We start from the raw sequence: 26,457 nt of genomic DNA, 5'->3' as shown, positions 1-26,457 counted from the left end.
CTGACGCTTCTTTGTTCAAGTTAGAATTCCGCTGTGGTGGGCGCCTTTCAGGTATCACCATGCTGTGGCTAAATCAGCCTCCAGATGCTAGGGATAGCTGAACGTTACCATCTGTGCATACATGCATTCATTCATCCCTTCATCCATCCTGTCTCTGTCATTTACTAACTGTGTGACCTTGAGCAGGTCTCAGTTTCTTCATTAGTAAAATGAAGCTAATAATTATGTACATCGTAGGGTTTTTATGAGAATAAGAGCTTTCATGTGTAAAAAAATGCTTCAAGTGGTGCCTGGCACTTAGTAGTAAATGCTAGATAGCTAAAATTATTATTACTCAGCAAGCGTTTATTTAGTATCCAGTATCTTCCAAGCAATCCAAGAGATATAGACATGAAAAAGACACAGCCTTGCCAGGGCACCTGGGTGGCTCAGTCGGTTAAGCATCTGACTTTTGATCTCAGCTGAGGTCATGATCTCATGGTTCTTGAGATCGAGCCCCACATTGGGCTCTGTACTCACTAAGTGGAGCCTGCCTGGGATTCTCTCACTCTCTCGCTGTCTCTCTGCCCCTCCCCAGCTGGTTCTGTCTGTCTGTCTGTCTCTCTCTCTCTCTCTCTCTCTCTCAAAATAAATAAATAAACTTAAAAAAAAAATAAAAAGACATAGCCTTGCCTTCTAGGGACTTCTGTAACTACCATACAACATGGTATTATAATAAAGGTTTTTAGGAAGTCAGGTAAAGCTTCATCACACAGGTAAAATTTGAACTGGGTCTTAAAGGATAAATAGTTTTGCCTAATGAAACAGCGCTAGATGAAATACGTTCCAAGCAGAGGGAACAGCTTGTGAACGGAATAAAACTGCAAGAGACTGTGGAGTCCTTGGCTGTTATTAGATAACATTTTAACCTCCTCTCTGATGTATACCTTCTTAAGTAGGGATCTGAGGTGGGTTCAGTGTACGTTTTGGAACTTATAATCTTATGACTAGTTATTACCAAGTTTATAATAGTAATTATTATTATTATTGAACTGGTTCATCAAAGAGTTTGAACTTAAAAACTGAGTTGGGAGCTAAGCGGTGCCGCTTTACAGTCGTGTGTTTGCTGACGCATGGCTCTTATCCGGAGATGGCTACCATGTGACAGGAACAGTAAATGGCTAGAGAAAAACTTGTGGTTAGAGCAGTTGGAAGTGCATGGGCTTCCTCCTTTCAACAGAGCTCTAGTTACGTTTTCCAAATTAAGCAGGTTTTACTTTGCTTTCTTCTTTAAACAGGAGACCCTTATATCTTAAGATCTTGCCTACTGTTGTGATAGCAAAGAAGTGTGATTTTTTTCTTCCACGAAGGGGTGGGGAGGAGGTCAGATGTCAAATAAGGAAGGTTGCTTTCACTCATGGAATTTCCATTCATGTTCCAAATTAAAGCCGTGTTTTATCTCCTACAAAGTCTTTTCCTGCAGCTTTGCTTTTCTCTTCCTTTCCCCACCCTTTTAGTCATCTACTGAAGGGTTTGGCAGCTGGCTGAGGTATCGGGTCAGCGTTTTTCACTGTGGCAGAAGGAAAGGTTGGGAACAGTGACGTGGGGATACTTGTCACATTTTCCTTTCCTTTTTTTATATAAGTAACCCACATGCGCCATTACAAAAGCCTAATGAGAACCCTGACTTGTAAATTTTACCCCAGTATCCTGGAGATGGACAAATGTGTAGGATGACATATAGGCAGTAGTTCCTCACTGAAAGTGTCCTTAAAAGCCCATGTACAGCACTGAGGATTCTTGACTCTGTCTCTATGGCAATGTGACAGATTTTATGAAGAGAAACAATGGCCTCCGGGAGTCATAGGATTGGGGAAGGAGCTTAGCAGTCCATTCCCCATCCTCCTTTATTATGAACAGATTCTCCTTGGGTGCCTTTAGGAAACACTCTATATATGGTGTTTAATATACCACCTACACAGTCTCCCCTCTTCACTGACTTGGAAATTGCATCCAGCTTGAGGAGCTCCAGCCCTTTCTGTGGGCCTGTTTATTCCAAGATTGAAATCCAGTGTGGATTTAGTTGTTTTGTATCAAATCTGCTTGAAACCGTTGGACTCTAAGCAAACTAATTATTGTCATTGTCCATATAGCAGTAGAGAGAGTAAAAAACAGTAATAGGTTCTTAAAAGCTGTCACAACTTGAAGTGAAATAGGCTACTCTTCAACAGTTTCATCTGTAGCCTGAAGGGCTTTGGTCTTAAAAACCGTCACATATGAAATCAGATCTTAGATCATGGAATCCTAGCTGGCGTCTGGGGGCAGCTTCAGCCATTCAACTCTCTCATCAACCATTCATCTGTGGGGTTTGCTTTGAGATTGTAAGGAATGTGGAAGCAAATGAGTTTTCTTATCAAACACTCCATTTGGGTACTCTGTATCAGACCTGTCTTGGCAAATAAATAGAAGACACCAGGGTAGACTGTCATATTTTCTTAAGTGCCTCAGGAGACACATATTTTATTTCTCAAGCAGAACTTTGGTGACTAGAATTTCCTGATTTGGGGGTGTCAGTGTTGAGCAGGCAAAACTGCTAGTTACTGAGTGCCAATGAAGTTATTTCACAAAGGCAGTAGAGCCCAAGGATTGCTCCTTGGACAGCGCTACATCTGATCGGGTACAGCTTTTCTTTCTAAGAGCCTGTTACAAGTTGAAATAGTTTTGACAGTGTCTTTAAGTGCACATCTTTGTCTCCAAACATAATTAGTGTTGAAAACTGAAGCCCTTGTAGTTAAGGCTTAGTGGCTTAGCCAGCAGCTCCATCTGGTGCTTGCTAAAGGTGTTTGCTTGATTCATCTCAGTTTTACAGCAGTGTGAATACAGATGTATACAGAATTTGTAAAAGAATGTCAGCTCCAAGGTTTCAGTTTTATTGATGGCTTTCTGTTGCACACAGCACTGACATAGCTAATTGTGTTCCTGGTGAATCTCATTTGTCCTGTTGATAATGTGATAGCTGCTAATCAACTCAGCAGCCCTTTCTTGACTGAATTAACTTACTAGCACTCAACATGGGGAATTATTTTTACTATTTATCTGCCAGGCTTGGAAAAAGAAAATATACTGTACTACTTAAAAGAGAAAATTGAATCCCTCTCTTATCAGTGGTGGATTTAACTTGGTTAACAAGATATTAGGCCAGGATGCCTTATTCTTTTATATTTAATGCCACATGGTGCTGAGTAGACAGGGAATGCCTTTTTTTTTTTTTTTTTAAGTGTATTTATTTATTTTGAGAGAGAAAGGGAGAATGTGAGCTTGAGCAGGGGAGAGGGAGAGAGAGAATCCCAGGCAGGCTCTGTGTTGTCAGCACTTGCCAGATGTGGGACTCAAACCCAGGAACCGAACTGAACCGTGAGATCACGACCTGATCTGAAATCAAGAGTCGAATGCTTAACCGACTGAGCCACCCAAGTGCCCCAACAGGGAATATCTTTTTAAAAAAATTCTTGGTGATTGACACGGACTGCCCTAAACTACTGATAGAAGTTACTTCCAAGTAATAGGATTACACATGATTTCTATTTTCTTTTATGCTTTTCTGATTTTTCACAGTGAACATCTATATAACAAAAGAAAAAAATTCAGGTAACAATAGAAAAAATTATTTGAAAACAAAACATATTGTAAGTTGCTGTAGCCTTGAATAATCTCAGTTCTTTCTCAGGTCTTTTCTCATTCACAGCATGGCCCTTCAGGGGGGCTTCAGCCTTCCTCATCCATAAAACAGAAGGATCAAACCGGGGCCTGCTCAGTTTTAACATTCTTAGGTTTGGGATTATCTACCTTTTTCCTGTCTCTTTAGCGTCTCCCATTCTCCTGTGTCTTTCTCTAGTATTAATACTCAACATGATGTAGTTTTTGCCATCTTAAACTAAGGAAATCCTTTCTGGACAGCACCTCCTCCCCATATATGCCTGGCTCTTTCTTTCTTCTACTTCCCACATAAACTCTTCCAAAAGTTGTCTACAATTACTCACTCTACCTTCTCACTCTTCAGCTGACCACAGTCTGCTTTCCATCCCCACTGCTGCATCAAAATAGTTACAGTTGAAGTCACCAATGAGCTCATGTTACCAAGTCCAATGGGCAATTTAGGTCCTCAGTCCCCCCATTACCCCTCCGCAGCATTTGAAACAGTTGTCTTCTCCCCCTTCATGAAATCTCCTCATCTGGCTCTGTGTCACACAGTTATGACTGTTATTTTTTAGGTTTTGGTTTTTTGTTTTTTGGGTTTTTTTGCTAAATGAATAAAATGTTTATTTTTCTTTTTTTTTTTTCCTTTTCCTGAAATTTATTGTCAAATTGGTTTCCATACAACACCCAGTGCTCATCCCAACAGGTGCCCTCCTCAATGCCCATCACCCACTTTCCCCTCCCTCCCACCCCCCATCAACCCTCAGTTTATTCATTTTTGAGTTTTCTTAAGAGTTATTCTCTTCTCCCTGGTTCACCCACCAAGACCACCTCCCCAGCTCACTCTTCTTTTCTTTTTAGCCTGGATATTTCTGTAGTTATTCCCAAACGCACAAGAACAGCAGAATTCCCTTCTGTGTTCCAGACTTCTAAATTCACCTGTTTTCTCTATTATATGGTAACAAAATATGGACTAATAATCTTATTGCCGAAAAGTTGCATCATCTCCTCTAGTGTTGTCTATCTCAATAAATGGCCCCACAAATCATTTAAGTACATAAACCCAAATCTCAACATCTATTACTCTCTCCAGAATCTAGTCATTCGTGAATCTACATTTCTCTGCCTTCCATGATGCCACATCCTAATTCAGATCTTCATCATATCTTATTTTGCCAACAGCAGCCCTTCGAACAGTCTCCTGGCTTTCTCTCCTGTCTTCCACCAGCTTATTGTCCATATAGCAGCCAGAGCTGTTTTTTATTTTTAAGTCAGATGTATTAAGGTTTGATTTATATAATCTTTTTTTAGTGTACAGTTCTATAAATTTTGACAAATGCATGGAGTCCTATAACCACCACCACACATTTGGATTATTCCAGTTTTTGCCTATAAACCTTTGTGTACAGGCTATAATGCAAACATAACTTTTCATTTCTCTTGGGTGAGTACCTATTGGTGAGACTGCTGGGTCCCATGGAAAGCTTGTGTTCAACTTTTATGAGAAACTGCCAAACTGTTTTCCAAAGTGGCTGTGCCATCTGCATTCCCACCAGCACCATATGAATTTCACTTGCACCACATTCTCCCTCAGTATTTGGTTTTGTTTTCATTTTAACCTTTCTAATAGATGCATAGTGGCAGCTCACTGCGGTTTTAATGTGCATTTCTGTATGACTAATGATATTTAGCACCTTTCACATGTTAATATGCAATCCATGTACTTTTGGTGAAGTGACTGCTCAAACCTTTTGCCGACTTTTTATCAGATATTTTCTTTTTATTAAATATTGAAAGTTCTTCATATATTCTGGATACAAAGTCCTTTGTCAGATATGTACTTGGCAAAAAACTTCTCATCTGTGGCTTATCTTTCATTCTCTTATCAGTATCTTTGTCAGAGCAAACATTTTTAAAATTTGATAAAATCCAAATTGTCTGGTTTTTTTTTTTCTTTTTTTTAATGAATCATGCTTTTCATATTGTATCTGGGAACTCAGCCTAATTCAAGGTCACAAAGATTTTCTTCTGTTTTTTTCCTATTAAAACCTCTATAGCTTTACACTTTAGTATATGTACTGCTGTAGCGAGCACTATAGCTTTACACTTTATGCTTAGATCTGGGGTAATTTTCATATACAGTATGTGAGGTATGAATCAAGGTTTACTTTGTTGCCTATGGATATCCAATTATTCTAGCACATTTGTTGAAAAGAATATTCACTGATAGAGGCATGTATCAGTTGCCTATATTTGTAGGGTTCTATTTCTGGACTCCTTTCTGTGCCTATTTTGATCTATGTCAGGGGTCAGCACAGTTTTTCTGTAAAGAACTAGATAGTAAGTATTTTAGGTTCTATAGGCCCAAAGGCAAAATTGGAGATATTATGTAAGTACTTGTATAACAAGAGAAAAAATTTTTCCGTGAATTTTTAAAACAAATTTCAAAATACGGTAATTGAGTACAATTTTCTGAAACACAGCTCTACTAATACAAACAGTGGAATTCTTTTTTGGGATAGGGTTAACATTTTGCTTAATTAGGATGCAAAGTTAGTGTTTCCTCTTATCAAACTTGATTATAAATGTTTATTGATACATATCTGTAGTGAAATTTGACATTTTTATCTTGAAAAAATGTCTTTTTACATGGGTGATACACATAGCTGTAGAAATGCTGCCATTTGTGGAGTGCTTGAAAAGCACCGCAAAAGGGCACCTGGGCGGCTCAGTCGGTTGAACATCTGACTTCGGCTCAGGTCATGATCTCGCGGTCTGTGGGTTTGAGCCCCGCGTCGGGCTCTGTGCTGACAGCTCAGAGCCTGGAGCCTGCTTCAGATTCTGTGTCTCCCTCTCTCTCTGCCCCTCCCCCGCTCATGCTCTGTCTCTCTCTCTCTGTCAAAAATAAACATTAAAAAAAATTTTTTTTTAAAGAAAAGCACTGCAAAGTGATGAGAGCGCCCCATGCAGTCTGTCCCAAGCTCCTCAACTCCCCACTGTAGCATAAAGCCGCCAGGAACAGTATGCAAACAAATGAGCCTGGCTATCTTCCCATAAAGCTTTATTTATGGGCACTCTATTGGGAATTTCATGTAATTTTCACTTGTCACAAAATACTATTCTTTTGGATTTTTTAATCATTTGAAAAATTTTAAAGCATCCTTAGTTTAGGACATACAAAAATAGGCAGCAGGCTAGATTTGTTTGCCCCACTTTCCCCATTTATGTTTCTATCTTTTGCCAGTACCCCATTGTCAGGATTACTGTAGCTTTATGCTAAGTCTTAAAATCAGGTAATATGAGTCCTCCAACTTCGTTCTTTTTCAAAATTGCTTTGGCTATTCTAGTTCCTTTGCCTTTCTGTATAAATTTTAGAATTAGTTTGTTGATTTCTCCTAAAAAATCCTGCTTGGATTTTTTTAGAATTATGTTGAATCTACAGAGCAGTTTGGGAGAAATTAACGTCTTCATAATACTGAGAGAACTTGGTATCTCTCTCCACTTACTTAGGTCCACTTTGATACCTTTTTATCAGCATTTTGTAGTTTTCTACATAGAGATTTTAGATTTTGTACATATTTTGTTAGATCTGTAGCTACGTATCGTATTTCTTGTATTTTCCTCAGAGCTGGCTTTTTTAAATGCAAATTGGATCATGTTGTTTCCCCTATTTAAAACCTTTCAGTGTCTTCCCACTCCTCTTAAGATAAACTCTGTAATCTTTAAAAGCCTAAAGGGCCGTGCACGATCTGGCCCGTGCTTTCCTTTTCAGCCTAATTTTATGCCATTCTTTTCCTTGCTCAAAATGTTCCAATCTCAGACTAGCAGGAAATGCTTTTATCAACTAAGGGATAGCTTTTTGAATATCCAAAGGACTAAATAAATGTTTTCAAACAAACACTTGAAAAATATACTCTTACCATATTGAAATGAGCCATTTGATAATCTCCAGCAAAGAATGAACTTAGGTTTCAGCCAGGCTGTTGGGCTCTCTGTATGGAATACTTTGATCTTTAAGTCTGTACTTCTTTCACTGAGGCAGAATGCTTTATGAGTATTGTTCACAAGGGACTTAGCTCTGTGTGTGTGTGTGTGCGCGCGTGCATGCATGTGTGTGTGCACACATACACATGTGCACACACACATGCAAGCTAAAGAAAATATTCTTTTCTTTACACGCATGCTGAGACTCGACAGAAAGGCTGCATTTCTAATGAAACGAAAGATCTGTTTTGCTGTCATTATACATGAGTAAAGTTAAACTCTCTAGCCGTTAAAATAGTCTTACACATACATGCCTACTGCCAACTTTATGATAATATCCAAATTAGAAATATAACACTGTAGTGATATTCTGTGGGAAAGTCTGCAGCTCTGTGCCTAAGACAAAAGGGAGAGTCACAAGATTAGTTTTTTTTTTTTTAAATAAACTTTAAACCCAGCACATTTAGTCAAACCGTATTTATTTAGCTCCTTATGCTAGACATGTAGAGATGAACAAGATAGAGCCCAGACCTTAAAAAGCTCAAAAACTAGTGAGTAAACAGACAATTTAAAATGAAAGTGCAGGGCACCTACCTGGGTGGCTCAATCAGTTAGGTGACCAACTCTTGATTTTGCCTCAAATCATGATTCATGATTCATGAGATTGAGCCCCACTTTGGGCTCTGTGCAGACAGCAGACAGCAGACAGCACGGAGCCTGCTTGGGATTCTCTCTATCCGGCTTGCACACACGTATGCACACTCTCTCTTTCTCAAAATAAATACATAAACTTTTTTTTTTTTTTTAATGAAAGTGCTTGTTCATGGAGGTATGTCTAAGTGGCTTTGATAGTATCAAGGAGAAATGAGTAGCCCAGTGGGATTTACAACATTAATAAGACTAGCTGATGTTTAAGACATAAGGCTAGAAGGGAGGCAAAGACCAAATCGTGAAAACCTGAGGGGCTTGTGTTCCTTCCTAGAACTCAGAAGTTCCAACACCTCAGTGCACTTAAAACTTGTTAAAACAAACAAACAAACACGGAGAACTTGTTTTAAAAAATCAAATTTGTGGACTCTTCCCTCAGAGATTGACTACGTAGGTGTGTAGTGCTTCCCCAAGTGGTTCTTACTTCGCTGGCAACCCCTAGTCTGCACACTGACATTTGAGAGTCAGTGGGTAGGTAAGACTGAGCACAGAATAGTTAAGCTAGGTAGTAAGTTGATCCTCTTAGCTTTTCGGAAAGGTAAATCTGATGGTAGTATCTCATTAAATACGAATTCTGATCCAGTAGGTCTGGGGTTATACCTGAAATACTGCATTTCTAACAAGTTCCCAAATAAGGCTGATACTCCTTATGTGGGGACCACATTTTGAGTAGCAAATGTAGAGAGGTTGGATTGGAGTGGGGTGAGACTGCAAGCATGAAGATCAGTTAACAGCTTATTGCAGGAATCTAGGCAAAAGATGGTGAATATCTGAACCGCTAGCAGGGTCTGGTAATGACAAGAAAGAGTTCCAGTGAAATGTAATAGATAGAATTGGCAAGACTAATTTAAGGAGTTAGAAGTGAAGGAAGAGGTGTCAAGAATTGAGTTTAGTTATCTAAGTAGATGATGGGGACATTAACTGAAATAGGGTAAAGACAGAGAAAGGAGGTGGCCTGGAGAGTAGAGGAGGGCTGATTAGAGTAGAAAAATTTCTTGCAGTTGAGAAAAGGGGTAGCCGGAGGCTTAGTTTGAATGCACTCAGATTGAGGAGTCTATGAGGTAGCCAAATTAAAAGGGCAGGTGGAGGAGGAACCTACAGTGGACTAAGAAGTATCACACAGGTTGTAGATAATAAAAAGAGCAGTTTGAAACGCATTTCCAGAAGGGGAAGTTCACAGTAGCGTTGCCACATAGATATCAAGTGAAAGATTATATATAGTTCAATGAGAGTATACAAAAATTATGGCTGAAAGACGAACTTTCCAAAATGCTAACTGGCTTAAGGAGTTCAGAAAGCACCCAAATTAATTAATCTTTCAATCTGTTCACTTAAAGAAAAGTTTAGGAGTGGAGCCAATTTTTTTAAGTCATTCATCATGATAAGCCTCGTTGTGCCTTTTCCATTTAGATTTTCTTTTTTTTTTCCCTCCCACAGATTGATCATACTTACAAGAGCTGCTATGATACATAGGGGAGGTGAAAACTGATGGATGAAAGTTTTGCTATGCACTGAAAGGAAAGCATTGTCTGTGAAGGTCTTTTCTTAAAAATGTCTGCTTGTAACACCTTTACTGAACACGTGTGGAAACCTGGTGAATGCAAGAACTGCTTTAAGCCTAAAAGCTTACACCAGCTCCCCCCAGACCCTGAGAAGGCACCCGCCACCCATGGCAATGTGAAAACTAATGCCAATCACAGTAATAACCACCGCATGAGGAACACTGGGAATTTCCGTCCTCCTGTGGCTAAAAAACCCACTATAGCTGTGAAACCCACTATGATGGTGGCAGATGGGCAGAGTGTATGTGGTGAACTTAGTATCCAAGAACACTGTGAGAACAAACCTGTCATCATAGGGTGGAACCGAAACAGGACGGCCTTGAATCAGAAACCACTTAATAATAATAATGAAGATGATATTGAAGGATTTAGCCACGTTCCTAAGCCCTATGGCAATAATGATAGTGCAAAGAAGATACCAAATAACAATAATGGTCTAACTGATGTGTTAAAAGAGATAGCAGGCTTGGATACCACCCCTCAGATGAGAGGAAATGAAACAAACTCCAGAGAAACATTCTTAGGAAGAATAAATGATTGCTATAAAAGATCATTGGAAAGAAAGCTTCCACCAAGTTGCATGATGGGCGGTATAAAGGATACTCAGGGCAAGCATGTTATTCTGAGTGGGAGCACAGAAGTGATCAGTAATGAAGGGGGCCGGTTCTGTTACCCAGAGTTTTCTAGTGGCGAGGAGAGTGAGGAAGATGTACTTTTCAGTAACATGGAGGAGGAGCATGAGAGCTGGGATGAGAGCGACGAAGAGCTGCTGGCCATGGAGATTCGCATGAGAGGGCAGCCCCGCTTTGCTAACTTCAGGGCAAATACTCTGTCTCCTGTTCGATTCTTTGTGGACAAAAAATGGAATACTGTCCCCCTGCGAAATAAGTCTCTGCAGAGAATCTGTGCTGTAGACTATGATGACAGTTATGATGAAATCCTAAATGGTTATGAAGAGAATTCTGTGGTCTCCTGTGGACCAGGAAGCATGCAGAGCATGGTGTCATCTGACTCTACATCACCAGACTCTTCTTTAACAGAAGAGTCACGTTCTGAGACAGCCAGTGGTTTATCCCAGAAGATCTGTAATGGAGGAGTATCTCCTGGTAACCCGGGAAATTCTAAGGACATGAAGGAAAGTGAGCCCAATTATGAAAGTCTCTCTGGTAATAATCAGGAAAAGGACTCCTCACAAGCACCTAAAAGCTCAGTAAAAGTTCCAGAAACACACAAAGCAGTCCTTGCTCTCCGATTAGAAGAGAAGGACGGCAAGATTGCTGTACAGACTGAGAAGCAAGAAAGTAAAGCCTCTACCGATATTGCTGGGCAAGCAGTAACCATTAACCTTGTCCCCGTAGAAGAGCAAGCAAAGCCCTACCGAGTTGTCAATCTGGAACAGCCACTGTGCAAGCCATATACTATCGTGGACGTGTCGGCAGCCATGGCCACTGAGCACCTCGAGGGCCCTATTACCAGCCCCAAGACAAAAATCTCCTCTTCTACTCCAAACTCTCCGATGACATCACCTGCATCGACGTCAGGACAAATAAGTGCCCACTTCCAAAAATCCAGTGCAATACGATACCAGGAAGTATGGACTTCCAGTACCAGTCCACGACAAAAGATACCCAAGGTGGAATTAATTGGTGGTGGAACTGGACCAAATGTCCCTCCAAGGAAAAACTGTCACAAGTCAGCACCTACTTCACCGACAACTACAAACATTTCCTCTAAAACCATCCCTGTTAAGTCACCCAATTTGTCTGAAATAAAATTTAATAGTTATAACAATGCTGGTATGCCACCTTTTCCAATCATCATTCACGACGAGCCAACCTATGCTCGGAGTTCTAAAAATGCCATCAAAGTTCCCATTGTAATCAACCCAAATGCATATGACAATCTAGCCATTTATAAAAGTTTTCTTGGAACAAGTGGAGAACTCTCAGTGAAGGGAAAAACCACAAGTGTAATAAGCCATACTTATGAAGAAATAGAAACTGAAAAACTGTCCGATAACACCACTAGCAAACCTACTGAGTGCCCCCAAGCCAAAGGGCTTTCAAGCAGCACAGAGCGTAAAAGGGGCTCAGTGGCTCAAAAGGTTCAGGAGTTTAACAGCTGTCTGAACAGAGGTCAGTCTTCACCACAGAAAAGTTATAGTTCTGGCCACAGCTCCCCAACAAAGATCCAGAGAACCACTCAAGAACCTGTGGCCCAAATAGAAGGCACTCAGGAGTCTCAGACGGTCAGCAGCAGCAGCAGCAGCACCAGCACCAGAGAGAAAGCAAGCACAGTGCTTTCTCAGATTGTGGCTTCTATCCAACCACCACAGTCTCCTCCAGAAATGCCCCAGTCTGGCCCTAAAGCATGCAGTGTGGAAGAGCTCTATGCAGTCCCTCCAGATGCTGACGCTGCTAAGAGTACACCAGTCCGACCCAAGTCTCTCTTTACGTCTCAGCCCAGTGGGGAGGCTGAAGCCCCTCAGACCACAGAAAGTCCCACTGCCAGAGTACGGAAAGATCCACTCGCAAAGCCAGTCACTGCCCCTCTCTCCAAGTTAGTGGCTAACTCCCAGGGTGAGCCACCCCCTCCCTTCCCCCCACCTCGTTCTACTTCCTCCCCTTACCATGCGGGCAACCTTTTGCAGAGGCATTTCACCAACTGGACCAAGCCAACCAGTCCTACCAGGTCAACGGAAGCTGAATCAGTTTTGCACTCTGAAGGCAGCAGGCGGACAGCTGATGCAAAACCTAAACGCTGGATATCATTTAAAAGCTTCTTCCGCCGCCGGAAAACAGACGAGGAGGATGACAAAGAGAAAGACCGAGAGAAAGGGAAACTGGTGGGCCTGGATGGCACAGTCATCCACATGCTGCCGCCTCCTCCAGTTCAGCGCCATCACTGGTTCACAGAGGCAAAAGGACAGTCCAGTGAGAAGCCAGCCATTGTCTTTATGTACAGGTGTGATCCTGCCCAAAGCCAGCTCGGTGTGGATCAGAAGGCCAGAGCAGACCAGTCAGCACTTGTAGAAAAAGATGGGACAGAGGATGGGTTACTACAGGACTCAGAGAAGAAGAAAAGGAGTCATTCTTCTCCGTCACAGATCCCTAAAAAAATTCTCAGGTACGTAAAATAGAATGGCAGAATATGAGAATTTTTTAACACATTTTTAGATGCTAAGTTTTTTATATCTTTCAGGTTGCATAAGAGCCATTTCTGTCTGGAAGTAGCACTCAGTGGCCATCATCTATCTTTATAACTGCATTCCAAGATTAGAGTATTATTAAAGTGATCTTATTGCACTGAACAAGGTTTATGGCCCTGGATCTTTAGCTAAAGTAGCCTGCTGCATTCTGGTGAGTGCAGAGGGGCTTGAACATAGAAAAGCAAATCCATAACACCCTAATAGCAGTAAATAATATGTTGCTTTGAAATGCTATGATAGTGTGAGGAAGAAACAGGATCAAATGAATAAATGGTGATACTCTTCTTACCCTCACTGTAGATGGAATAAAGCTCTTCAAGCGATTTGTTCTGGCTTTCACCAAGGTGTAGCTCTATATCCTTACTTTGTTTTCAGGGAAAATTTGTTTTTTTAATGCTCTTTCTGTCTTCCTTCCAAGTATTGTGGAAATTTTGGGGTGGGGGTGGAGTTGGGGGCAAGCAGTCTGTAGTTATTTAACATGTAGGTGATATAAGAGAAGATGGTTACTGAGATTGAGACCCAGTAGTAGAATCCATAATGCCAGCTGGGCAAACGGCCCACCCGCCTCAGTTCTCTAGGTATCCATTTTCTTTCCTTCTTTAATAACTCTTTCTTGATCACCTACTCTGTGTAAAGCACATTGTAAATAGTTCTCTTGAATCCATACAACAGCCCTACAAATTGGTTGTATACAGATGAGGAAACTGAAAATCAGAGAAGTTAAGAATTGACCAGATTCACATAGCTCACAACTGCCACAGTCAGAATTCAAACTTTGGTTTGGCTGACTCTAAAGCTTGCATTCTTCCCACAGTGTTGCACTGTTAATGAACACAAGAGTAAATGAAGTTTTTATATTTTCACTTGTAATCATTCACATAAACATTTATGTTTAGGAAGCCTAAAATTGTTGTTTCTCATTCATATTGTAAGCAAAATTAATGAACTGCCAATAAAAACAAGAACCACTATCCCAAATTTGTAACAAATGGGATGATTTCTTTATATCCCCTGTACTTCTTAATTTATTTATTTTTAAACATTTCATTTATTTATTTATTTATTTATTTATTTATTTATATGAATGTAATTTATTGTCAAGTTGGCTTATATACAATACCCAGTGCTCATCCCAACAAGTGCCCTCCTCATGCCCATCACCCATTTTCTCCTCTCCCCCACGCCCCCCCATCCACCCTCAGTTTTTTCTCTGTATTTAAGAGTCTCTTGTGGTTTGCCTCCCTCCCTCTCTGTAGCTTTTTTCCTTCCCTTTCTTCCCCCATGATCTTCTGTTAAGTTTCTCAAGATCCACATATGATTGAAAACATGGTATCTGTCCTTCTCTGACTTATTTCACTCAGCATAATGCCTTCTAGTTCCATCCACATTGCTGCAAATGACATTAAACATTTTATTTTTAAGTAATCTCTACACCCAATATGCAGCTCGAACCCACAACCGCATGATCAAGAGTCACATGCTTTACCGACTAAGCCAGCCAGGCACCCCAGTACTTTTTACTTTTAAACAAAGATATGCCCCGAGTATTCTTTCATCTGATTCTAAGTCTGCCTCCCTGCTGACTTAACAGTAAGCCTTTTCTACCAGGCCTGGCATTTTCTTTGGCAAAGACAGCAAACTCTTATGATAGGGCAGATCCTCTTACCAGCTTTTTTATTAGAAAAGTATAAATAAAAATGAAGTGAGTACTTAATGCCTTCACTTTTTCGAGCAAAATGTTAGCAAGTTTATACGTTTATCTGTATACTCTTTACAAAAATAAGCTTTTTACATAACCCCCAAATAGTTGTCAAAATGCTAGCAAGTTCCTGTTTTCCTTAAGTCCATATAATAACAAAGCAAGCAGAATAGTAGTAATATATTCCTGGAAAGAGTAGTCTTGTCATAGGTAGTTGAAAGTGGATGATAGAATATTGTACTCCAGTAGTAATAAAACACATGTATTGCAGGTTACTGTTTTATTTAGGAAAAAAGCAATTTAAGTAGCACATGGTTGGAGTTACTTATGTCAGATAGTTCTTGCAGATCGATAAATGGCTTCACTCTTCATTAAGTATGGCTGTGGTGTGTTTATCTGCCTCCTGGAAGAGAGAGCCAAGACTGATTTGGCATCTCTTCTGTGAAATGAGATTCTCTGCTTTGGCTCCGTGCCACCGTATGTGGGCTTGAGGGCAGCCCAGGCCCTGTGGCATGGCAGACCCCTTACTGTACAGCTTATATTTTCACAGATGTTGTAATGAGCTGGTCATATTTTCCAAATTTTATCAGTTCTTAGGAAGTAACATCCCTGAATCCAAATGATGCAGTTGGTGTGCCCCATTGGTTTCAAATGTAACCATGCACCACAATAACTTGAGGGCTGTTAAAACAGAGATTGCTAGGCCCCACGCCCACAGTTTCTGATGCAGTAGGTCTGGGGTGGTGTGGGTCCTGATAATTTGCACTTCTCACAAGTTCCCCGGTGGTGGTGGTGGTGCTGCTGCTGCTGCTCCTGCTGCTGCTCCTGGGGCTACACTTTGAGAGCCACTGACCTCACCGCCATCCTAAATCTAAAGATATGTGCTGCAGTCTAAGTAAAGCATGTGTGAGGTATTAAGATTTCCTTAGAGGCACCCTGGAATTTTCACATTTCATAATGGCTCAGATTGAGCAGAAAAAGAGGTTTTAAGTAGTGCTTTTTTTTAATTGTTTGGAAAGTTTTAAAGATACATCATTTGCTTTTTCAATAATTACTTAATTGGATACACCATTGGTATTTACTTAAAGCAACTTTGAAAGGGAAAAACATTACTGTCAAATGTCAGCATTTGTGTTTCCATCCTGATGGTGGTGGTAATCATTAAATTACCATCCCGCTGTTGGAAGAAATGAAAATTCAAGTTTTTCTATAAGTAATGAAGATACCAAATCCAAACTGTAAGAAATGAAAAATACTTGACTTCAGGCCAAACCCTAAAAGATAAGGGACTTTGTAGAGCCTTTTATTATGGGATTGTTACTAAATTTATTTATTTGACTGTTCAGGTGACGTAAATTGAGTATCTTCAGTATGCTGTATATGTGCCATAGGGACAAACAGGGAAAAGATGATCACACTGCTGAAATAACAGGCTTGGGTTTGACTTCACTTTAGCTATTTGTCTGGTTCTTCAGTGTACAGTGACTATAATGATACCTATCACACACAGTTAATTTGAGGATATAATAGGAAAACACATAAAAGATTTTGCACAGGGTCTGACACACATTGGGCGCTTTAAGATGTTAGTAGCCCCTCTGCCTTCGATATAATAAATGCTAAAACAATGTATGTGTGTAGCGACACAGAAGCATAAAAGACAGTGATTAGATCAGCTTAGAAGAGACTTCTCTCAGAAAGGAAATACACACCAGGTCTTAAAAGACAGATAGGATTTTTCCCACTGCTTAGGAAAGACATTGTAGGCAAAAGGAACAATATATGCAGAGCCGCAGAGGAGATGATGATGGCAAGCAGAATCAAGACAGGTGGCTGGGGCGTCTGGATGGCCCAGTCGGTTAAGCATCCGACTTCAGCTCAGGTCATGATCTCATGGTTCTTGCATTCGAGCCCTGCATCAGGCTCTGTACTGACAGCCCAGAGCCTGGAGGCTGCTTCAGATTCTGTGTCTCCCTCTCTCACTGCCCCTCCCCCACTCGTGCTCTGTCTCTCTCTTTCAAAAATAAATAAACATTTAAAAAGTTTAAAAAAAAAAAAAAGACAGGTGGCTGGAAAAGGATGATGAAGAGACCAGTGGTTCTTCAAATGTGGTCAAAGCAAGGTCAAATAGCGATCACGCACAAGTCACCACTTTCATAAGACATTATTCTTTTCACTACGTTGACATTTGCACTGGTGGCACAAAAACAATAGTATGTAAAACTACTTACACCTTAACAGAAATCAAAGCCATCGCATAATATTGTCCAAATAGTTAAAAAAAAAAAAAAAGTTTCACTTAAACATGTCCTTGATGAAGTAGTTTTATTAAATCTCAGCCCTTGAGGCTATGTCTGTTAAATGGGAAGTATACATGAAGTGCTTCTGTTGCACACCAAAGTATGATGGCTACCTCAAGGAAGAACACTTGGGAAATAGTTTGAGTTTCAAGATTTGGGTTACAAAGCTGAACTACCCCCCCCCCACCCCATTTTCATGGACTGCCTTGAAAGAACAAGTGGCTGATCCCCTGTGGCTGGCTATTCAGACTTGAGTGTTTGGCAGATATTTTCTCAAGAATGAGCATAGCCTATTACTTAAAGGAAAACAATGGACAGTATTTGTTGTCAATGATAAAATTCAGGCTTTCAAATAAAAGTAAGAATTTTTGAAAACTTGTATCTGCCACCATGACCTTGACAGCTTCCTGATACTTAGAGATTTTTCTGATGAGATTGGTGGTGGTGGTGGTATTTTTAATATCATATGATGAAATGTGCCAAAATTTGGAAGATCTGCATAACCCAGTGAACTGGCAATTTCCAAATGACCTAATGCATGATATTACAAAATTACGCATATGTTGAAACTGCAAATTAGACCAATAGATTTTTATGTAACTGAGTCCAAAAGGTTTATTATTAATGGTTTCAGATTTCACATTGCAAGTAACCTTTAAGGGACTTCTACTTACCAAGTTCTGGTATAGTACCAAGAAGAATATTCATAATTATCTAAAAGTCTACTGATACACTCCTCCCTTTCCCACCCATATATCTGGATGAGATCAAATTTTTTTCATTACAGTTGACTCTTGAATAACACAGGTTTGAACTGCACAGGTCTACTTATGTGTGGATTTTTCTTAAATAACATACAGTACTGTAAATGTATTTTCTCTTATGATTTTAATACCATTTTCTTTTCTCTAGCTTACTTTAAGAACACATTATATAATAATATATGACATACAAAATATGTGTTAATTGACTATGTTAAGAGTAAGGCTTCTGCTCAATAGTAGGCTATTAGTAGTAAGTTTTGGGGGAGTCAAAAGTTATACGCAGATTTTTGACTGTACAAGGGACAGTGCCCCTAACCCCCACATTGTTCAAGGGTTTTAAAGGGTTTTTTAAATTTTTTTAAATTATTTTTAAAGGGTTTATTATTTTAAATGAACTAGTAACTATTTTTAAATTTTCTCAATTTTAATTTCTCATATAATATCAATAGCTACAATTCACATAAGCAAGAGCCCTTGCACTTCTCAATAATTTTTAAGTGTAAAGGAATCCCAAGAACAAAAAACTGGAGAAGTGCTGAGACAAACTGTGAAGAGGCTTGCATGATATGTTGAAATATTTGGCCCTTATCTTGTAGATTTTGTAGCAGAAACAGGTTTTATGGGGGGAAGTATGTGACTTTTTTATTTTTTTATTTTTTATTCTTTTAAAGATTTATTTTTTAAGTAACCTCTACATCCAGTGTGGGGCTTGAATTTACAACCCTGAGATCAAGAGTCACATGTTCCACCGACTGAGCCAGCCAGGTGCCCCAATATTTTTTAATTTTAATAAAATTTTTTTCTGGCAGTGGCATTGAAAATGGACTGGAAAATGGAAATACTGATGACAGGGATACTAGTCAAATTTGGGCTCCTGTGGAATATATCCACAGGCATCATTTCTATCTGGCTAAGTCTGGATCATGAGGAGTTAATTTAATGGTTATTCTAGTCTGTGATCGGGTGGGAATTCCTCCACTATCATTTTTACGCACACTAGCCTACCTGCCATCTCTGCAGCTCTTTGGGTGTCCATAGCATGAGGAGTAATACTACATAGGAAGAAAAATGTAAGCACTGGAGTCAGATTCAGATTTGAATTCTATGTATACCACTGGTAGGTGTGTGACTTTTGACTTAACCTCTCTAAGCTAAGGCTTTCCAACCTGTACAGTAGTGATACTAATACCTACCTAACAGAGCTATTATGAGGACTAAATTGATACCTATAAAGCATCTAGCACAGTATCTAGGAATAGGGTTGGCCTCTTTACAAAATCTGTTTAGGGCACCATAATTTAAGATGATCCTTGCTGAATGTCTTGCCTCTGCAGTCTGTTTTTAGAACAGCCAAGTGTTCTTTCTTAAACATAAATCCAGTCATAAGCCCAAACTGCAGAAAGCCCTGTATATGTGACTGTCTACTTGTTTAATTTTACTTACTCTCTTGCTCATGAACCCCAGTTATTCTGGCTTCCTTTCTTTCTGAGGGCCTTGTTGATAATGTTGACCGTGAATACTACAGGATTACCTTTTAAGGGATACCATCTTAAAATGGGTCCTTTTATTTATTTCCATTTTATTTTAAAGTTTTTGTGAAAGAAAATTTTAAACATATACAAAAGTAGATAAATTAGTAAAATGAACTACCATTTACCCCAAACCCACATTTCCAACAGTTACCAATTTATGGCCAATCTTGTTTCATCTATAACCTTTTCTTCTTCCCCACATTGTTTTGAAGCAAATCCCAGACATTGCATTTGTAAATGTTTCAGTATGTATCACTAAAAGTTAAAATCCTTTCCTTTCTTTCCTTCCTTCCTTCCTTCCTTCCTTCCTTCCTTCCTTCCTTCCTTCCTTCCTTCCTTCCTTTGCTTTCTTCTTTCCTTTTCCATCCTGACCATATACCAGAAAGGATTCTGTAAACTTTAATGGCTAACTCCTGGCTAAATAGCATCTGGTATCCAGATTTTAAATACTGGGTATATTCTGATAACTCCATCCCTGACCTACCCCATGATTCACATGCTTATCCACTTGATATCTCCACTTGAACATCAAATGGACCTCTCAAATGAGGCATGTCCAAAACAGAATTCTTGATTTTTCCCTCCAAATCTATTCCATCCCAAGTCTTCCCTTCTTGGTAAATGATCCCACCATCCATCCAATTGCTTATTCCAAAAAGTAGGGGTCATCCTTGATCCTTCTCTTCCCCACACCCCCTACATAGAAAATATCGGCAAGTCTTGTTAACTCATCCTCTAGAATAATACATCCCAAATCTGTTTACTTCTTTCCATCTCTGCTTCTACCACTGTGGTCCAAACCACCATCATCTCACCTGATTTACTAAAGTATTTTCCTAATTGATTTCCCTGCTTTAATCTCTTGCCTCTTCTAATCTAGTCTCTCTAGGATAGCTAAGTTGCCAAGTACTCTTTTTCAAATCAAATCGCATAGTGTCAACACAGTGAAGAAAGTCCCTACATAATATGACCTCTGCCTACTGTCTACCTATTTAACCTATCTCCTATTCATCCCCTTGTTCACAAACTTCTCACAATAGTTTTCTTTCTGTTCTTCATATGTGCCAAACATAACCCCTTTTTTAATCAGCTACTCACTCTCTTTGGCATGCTTTCTTCAGATTTTTGTATGGCAAGCTCCTTGTCATTCAGCTCTCAATTTAAGTGTCACTTCCCCTACCTTCAGTCACTCCCCATTACATCATCCTTTTTTATTTTTGATTTATTCACGTGTTTATCACTTTTTCCCCCCCACTATTCTGTCTTCATTTTACTCCTCCCTTCTGGATTCAGTTTCCGTTTAGTAGTCTTTTCAGTAAGCTGTGTGGTAAATTCTAAAATCATCTTGATTTCATAATTGGTAGGCAGTATCTTTTGCCAATCACATGTCCTTAAAAAATTTGTTGAAAAACATTTTTTCTAATCAGTTACAAAAACTTAGTGCCTAAGAAAATAACTGTAATTCACCCAAAATAACTTTAATACTTCCAGACAAAGTTAAGGATCTCATTTGCCCACTGAAGGGCCTCTTTTGGCTAACCTTTCCAGCTTCACCAGCCCTGAACATCCTGTTCCTAATTAGCAAAGCCCCCCAGTGTATCATGTAAGTCTGGTTTCTCTGAGACTTCCAGAAACATCTCAGGAATTCACCTGTGCCTCACACTGCTGGGATTCTGTCCAAACCTCTGCCAACTTCTGTTTTGGACAGGGAGATAAGGTTTGGCACACCTTTGCTGCCTTAGGAATGCCATTCATCTGTATAAGCCTTCCTCTATCCTTCCAAGATCTTTTTTTATCTTCTTAGAGCCCATAGAACTAAGCTATATTCCTTAGTAATCCAGGAGTCGATTCTAGGAACCTTCTAATCCACTCCAGGGTTCAAGGATATATAGAAGAAGTTGGAGAACTATGGCCTATAGGCCAAATCCAACCTGTCACCCCTTTCTGTAAATCAAGTTTTATTGGAAAACAGCCACACTCATCCATTTGCATGTTGTCTATGGCTACTTTTGCACTATAACAGCAGCCTTAGGTGCAACAGACACCATGTGGCCTGTAAAGCCTAAACTATTTACTATCTGACTCTTCACAGAAAAAGTTGACTGAGCCTCTGAACTAAGCTATAATAAATACCTGAATTGTCTGTGGTTGTCAGGCATACTAGTGGCTTGTGTCCATTCTAGCCAAACACTATACAGGTTTGCTACTCACTAAAGTACCCAAAGTCTAGACCTCTTTATAGACATATGTGTATGCATATATAGTATGGAAAAAGAAAGTCTGAGCACTTTTCAGATTGTGGTAGAATGTAACGTCCTTCTCTTTCTGTAAAGTTAGAAGCTTAAGGTTTTTTTTAAATGCTTATGCTCCAGTTATATCTTAATTTGCATTATCTCTATTCTTTGCTAAGAGAACCCTATCAAAGTCATCTTTTCATGCTTAGGACCAGAATGGCCTCTGAAAATCAAATTCCTGTTTCTCATAAAGAAAAAAAAAAAAATTGGAGAGAGAAGCTGAAAATAGCTGCTTGCTCTCCTGATCATATATTCTTTGCTCTAAAGAAACTTCTGGACTACAAGCATTTATAAAGATCACATCTACATTTGCTGACATACGGTTCTTAAAGTTAGATGAGTTCATAAAGTCCTTACTATTGAACTTTTAAGTAATCCTTTTAGAGAAAACTGATCTCTCACTTTATCCTAATCACAGAATGATGCAGAATAGTTGTGTTTATGTGCACCATGATAGGGTGGTTTTCAGACAGCTTTACATTCCTTTCCTTCTGGAAGGTGATAAAACTCCAGAGAAGTAAGCTGCCTTGCTTAGAGTTTCATAATGAATATATTCCCAAGTAAAGAATCCAGCTGAGACTTCCCTCACTTACTGGGTCAGCTTTGTTTCCTTGTTCGCCTAATGAATCCAAAGTTACATACCAATATCTTATTATATAATTTTTTTGTTTTATTTTTTGTTTTTTTTTTCTGATATAATTTATTTCAAGTTGGCTAACATACAGTGTATACAATGTGCTCTTGGTTTTGGGGATAGATTCCTGTGATTCATCCATCGCTTACATACAACACCCAGTGCTCATCCCAACAAGTGCCCTTCTCAATGCCCATCACCCATTTTCCCCTCTCCCCCGCCCCCTCATCAACCCTCAGTTTGTTCTCTGTGTGTAAGAGTCTCTTATGGTTTGCCTCCCTCTCTGTTTGAAACTATTTTTTCCCCTTCCCTTCCTCCATGGTCTTCTGTTAAGTTTCTCAAGTGCCACATATGAGTGAAAACATGATATCTGTCTTTCTCTAACTTATTTCACTTAGCATAATACCCTCCAGTTCAATCCACATTGCTGCAGATGGCATGATTTTATTCTTTTTCATTGCCAAGTAGTATTCCATTGTATATATAAACCACATGTACTATATAATTCTTTTTTTTTAACTTTAAACAAATTTTTATTACACAAAGGTTGTCACATAATTGGACATTTCTCTACTTTGTACACAATTAGTCTTACTCTCCACAGAAAGGCTCCTTCTTTTCATCTGGTAATGGCAAACACTAAAATCCTGATTTTAACAGAATAGTAGTAAAAATGCCTCAGTGATTTAAGTTGAAAGCAGTACATTGGTACATGGCTCTTGCATTCAGTTATCAGGAATGTACAAATGTCTTTTCAAAAATACAAAATAAATTATCTGTAGGCATGGACAATGACAGCAGTAAACTATTATATGTTGTCAACTGAAACCAGTAATTGATGGTTATAGTGATTTTCTTAGCCATCAGCCAGCCTTTTCTTCAGTCGTTTCCTTCAGCTGACTTCTCTGAAGTTATTGTTGAGGAGCACTGCCTTGAGCTTCCTCTCACAGTTCATTAATAATGGTAAAGCACTATTCTAGGAATTAGAACATGCCATCTCCCATACCACCTCCCATTCCACCTATTCCGCCCATTCCAGGGTCCTTCTCTTCCTTAGGAATTTTGGTGACTACAACTTCTGTTGTAGTTAACAGAGGCCACTCCAGCAGCATCCAATAAAGCAGTTCTTACAATCTTAGTTGGATCAATGATTCCCTTTTCTACCGTGGTCACAAAATCTCCAAGCATAGCATTATAACCAACTTCTGAGGAACTCTGCATAATTTTCTCAACTATCAATGATCCTTCAACACCTGCATTCTTAGCAATGGTCATTGCAGGAATTTTGAGGGTTCTCTTAATGATTTCTATACCAATTTTTTGATTCATTAGCTGGTGTTATTGAATCCAAGGCTGGAATGCACCAAAGCAGGGCACAAGCCCCTCCCAGAACAATGCCTTCTTCAACAGCAGCTCTGGTAGCATTGAGGGTATCTGTAACTTTGTCTTTCTTTTCATTCACTTCAACATCACTTGTGCCACCAACCTTCAGCACAGCTACTCCCTCTGAGAGTTTTGCCAGATGTTCATTCAGCCTTTCCTTTTTATATTCACTAGTTGTGATATCTATTCAGTGATTTCTTGGATACAGTTTGAGCCTTGTCACCTTTTCCTTTTAAGAGCATGGCATCATCTTTGGTCACAATGACCTCTCCAACTTTTCCTAAGTCATGAGGCTGAACATCTTCAAGATTTAGAGTCAACCCTTCTCCAAACACAGCACCACCAGTAGCAATAGCCATATCTTTAAGCTGATTCTTTCTATTGTCACCAAAACCTGGAACTTTGACAGCTACAACCTGAAGACCAACTTTTAACCTATTCAAAACAAGTGTACTTAATGCTTCTCCATCAGCATCTTCAGCAATTATGAAGGGCTTATGGTGAACATTGGCAATTTCAAGAGCAGGTACAATGGATGGACACTAGAAATTTTCTTTTCACTCAACAGAACACACACATCTTGGAATTCACATTCCTGCCCTTTTGATGTATTAGTAAAGTATGGAGAAATATAACCTTGATCAAACTTCATGCCTTCAATAATTTCTAATTCATCATTTAGTGTTTTTCCATCCTTTACTGTGATGACACCCTGTCTTCCAACCTTTTTCATTGCATCAGAAATGATGTTGCCAATTTCTTTGTCTCCATCGGCAGAAATGGTAGCAACCTGAGCAATTTCTTCAGGGGTTGTCACAGGTTTAGACTGCTTCTTAAGTTCAGCAATTACAGCATCAACAGCTAACATCACACCTCTCCTGATTTCCACTGGATTAGCACCTTTGCTAATCTTCTCAAAGCTTTCCTTGGCAATAGAGCATGCCAGGACAGTAGCAGTAGTGGTGCCATCTTCAGCCTCTTCATTTGTGTTATTGGCAATGTCTTGAACAAGTTTAGCACCAATATTTTCATATTTATCTTTTAAGTCAATTGGCTTTGCAACAGTCACACCATCTGTTGTTACTTTGGGACTGCCCCAACTCTTTTCAGTAATCACTGTTCTTCCCTTTGGCCCCATAGTAACAGCTACAGCATCAGCTAAAAGGTCTACACCTTGAAGCGTTAAGGCTCAGGCATCTGCACCAAATTTTACATCTTTGGTATAAGCCTGAGTGAGATGAGGAGCCAGTGCCCTGGACACTGGTCTAATTTGGCAAAGGACTGTGGGTAATCAAAGCATTTCTGCGGGGCAGCGGCAGGGCGCTGAGGCAGGCCATCGGAGGCAAGGAAGGGGCACTATATAATTCTTAAAACACTTTCACTCACATTATCTCATTTGTCCCAACATCTATGACAGTGCATCTTCTTCCTATTTTATAAGACAGAGAAACAGGCTCAGTGACATTCCCAGGGCCACTCTGCAAGCAGGTAGCAGAGCCAGACTCTGACTTTAGAGGTGTTTGACCCCTAGGTGATTTTTGTTGCACTCTTGGTGGTGGTTGTTGAGTCTGTTGGTGTCTGCCATGTCTTTTATAAAGCCAGCCTGAGTGCAAGAAGGTAAGTCTGTGACCAGTAAGGGATGTGTACTGATTCACTGAGCTGTCAAGCAGTCTGAAAGTACTCAACATTGGCACAGTTGAACATAGTTGTTCACTCTCTTAAAAGCACTTTATTTGAATTTCCTAATTAATACACACTCCTATAAATGTCACCACAGTCATTTTTTAGATGAATAATGGGAGACAGGGACCGAGAAGCAGTGGTACAGAGCTGAAATGAAATTTGAGTTTCTAATTTCCAGGCCTGTATTCAGACCTCTAAGCCACAGTTTGAGCCAGTGATTATTTAACATAACTGTAGTAGGTATTGATTAGAGTCATCAGGTAATAATATTTAAAGGTTTAATTCCAGGACAAGCAGTTTGTCCTCATATGGTGCTTCTATAATGGTGATTTGTTAATAGCAGGGAGAAAGGCTTGCCTGAAAAAAACAACACAATGACAGCAGTGCACGCTGATAGCTCCCACCCCCACTCCTAGTTCTTATGTGGGGATATAGACCTAGGAATCAGTCGTTGGCCTTTCTGTGCTGCTGGCACATGGATGTAGCTCCACTCTGCATCAGGGAGATGTCCTGTTCCACACTAGAACCTGTAGAGGATCCTAGTAATACTCTTCTCCAGTGCCTTGCTGTCCAGATCCCACGTGATTTGACTTATTCAGCACCTGTTTACTGAGTGTTTGCTATAATCTCAGTCCCTTTATATTAATCTGCTCAGGCTACCTTAAAATACCACAGACTGGCCAGCTTACTTACAAGTATACAATCTTATCTGACAGGGCCCTACCCTTATCACCTCATTTAATCTAATTATTTCCTTAGAGGCCCCATCTCCAATATAGTCACACTGGGGTTTAGGGGCTTCAACATATGAATTTGGGGGGGAACACAAACGTTCATCCAGAACACCTGTTATGGGTGTTCAGAGAAGGAAGAGTCCCTGCAGACACAAAGATGTTGTGAGCAGTGTGAGACCTGAGTAGTCTTTAGTGACTGGCTGGGTTTGAAATATATGGAAAGAAAAAGGGAGGGAACTCTAGGAAGGGAAAGTAGGTTCAGCAAAGATGGAGAATGTGGTATCCAAGGGACAAGGA

The 26,457-nt window shown here is 39.8% G+C and overlaps 1 protein-coding gene and 1 pseudogene across 6 annotated transcripts in view; one reads left to right on the top strand and one right to left on the bottom strand.

The window, feature by feature from the left end:
* PEAK1 (pseudopodium enriched atypical kinase 1) overlaps positions 1–26,457 on the top strand; it is a 307,491-nt gene that overhangs the window by 221,854 nt on the left and 59,180 nt on the right. For all 6 annotated transcript variants that reach the window (XM_019441366.2, XM_019441368.2, XM_053888823.1 and 3 more), the window contains one exon: positions 9,805–13,055. In XM_019441366.2, coding sequence (XP_019296911.2) covers positions 9,919–13,055 — 3,137 coding nt within the window. In that variant the 5' untranslated portion in view covers positions 9,805–9,918. The remainder of the gene's footprint in view (positions 1–9,804; positions 13,056–26,457) is intronic.
* LOC109262650 (60 kDa heat shock protein, mitochondrial-like) lies at positions 23,292–25,043 on the bottom strand (annotated as a pseudogene).

The sequence above is a fragment of the Panthera pardus genome, unplaced genomic scaffold, assembly GCF_024362965.1.
Source record: "Panthera pardus isolate Hobbes unplaced genomic scaffold, ASM2436296v1 HiC_scaffold_24, whole genome shotgun sequence".
NCBI classification, from domain to species: Eukaryota; Metazoa; Chordata; class Mammalia; order Carnivora; family Felidae; genus Panthera; species Panthera pardus.
This window is presented reverse-complemented; position numbering and strand designations above follow the sequence as displayed.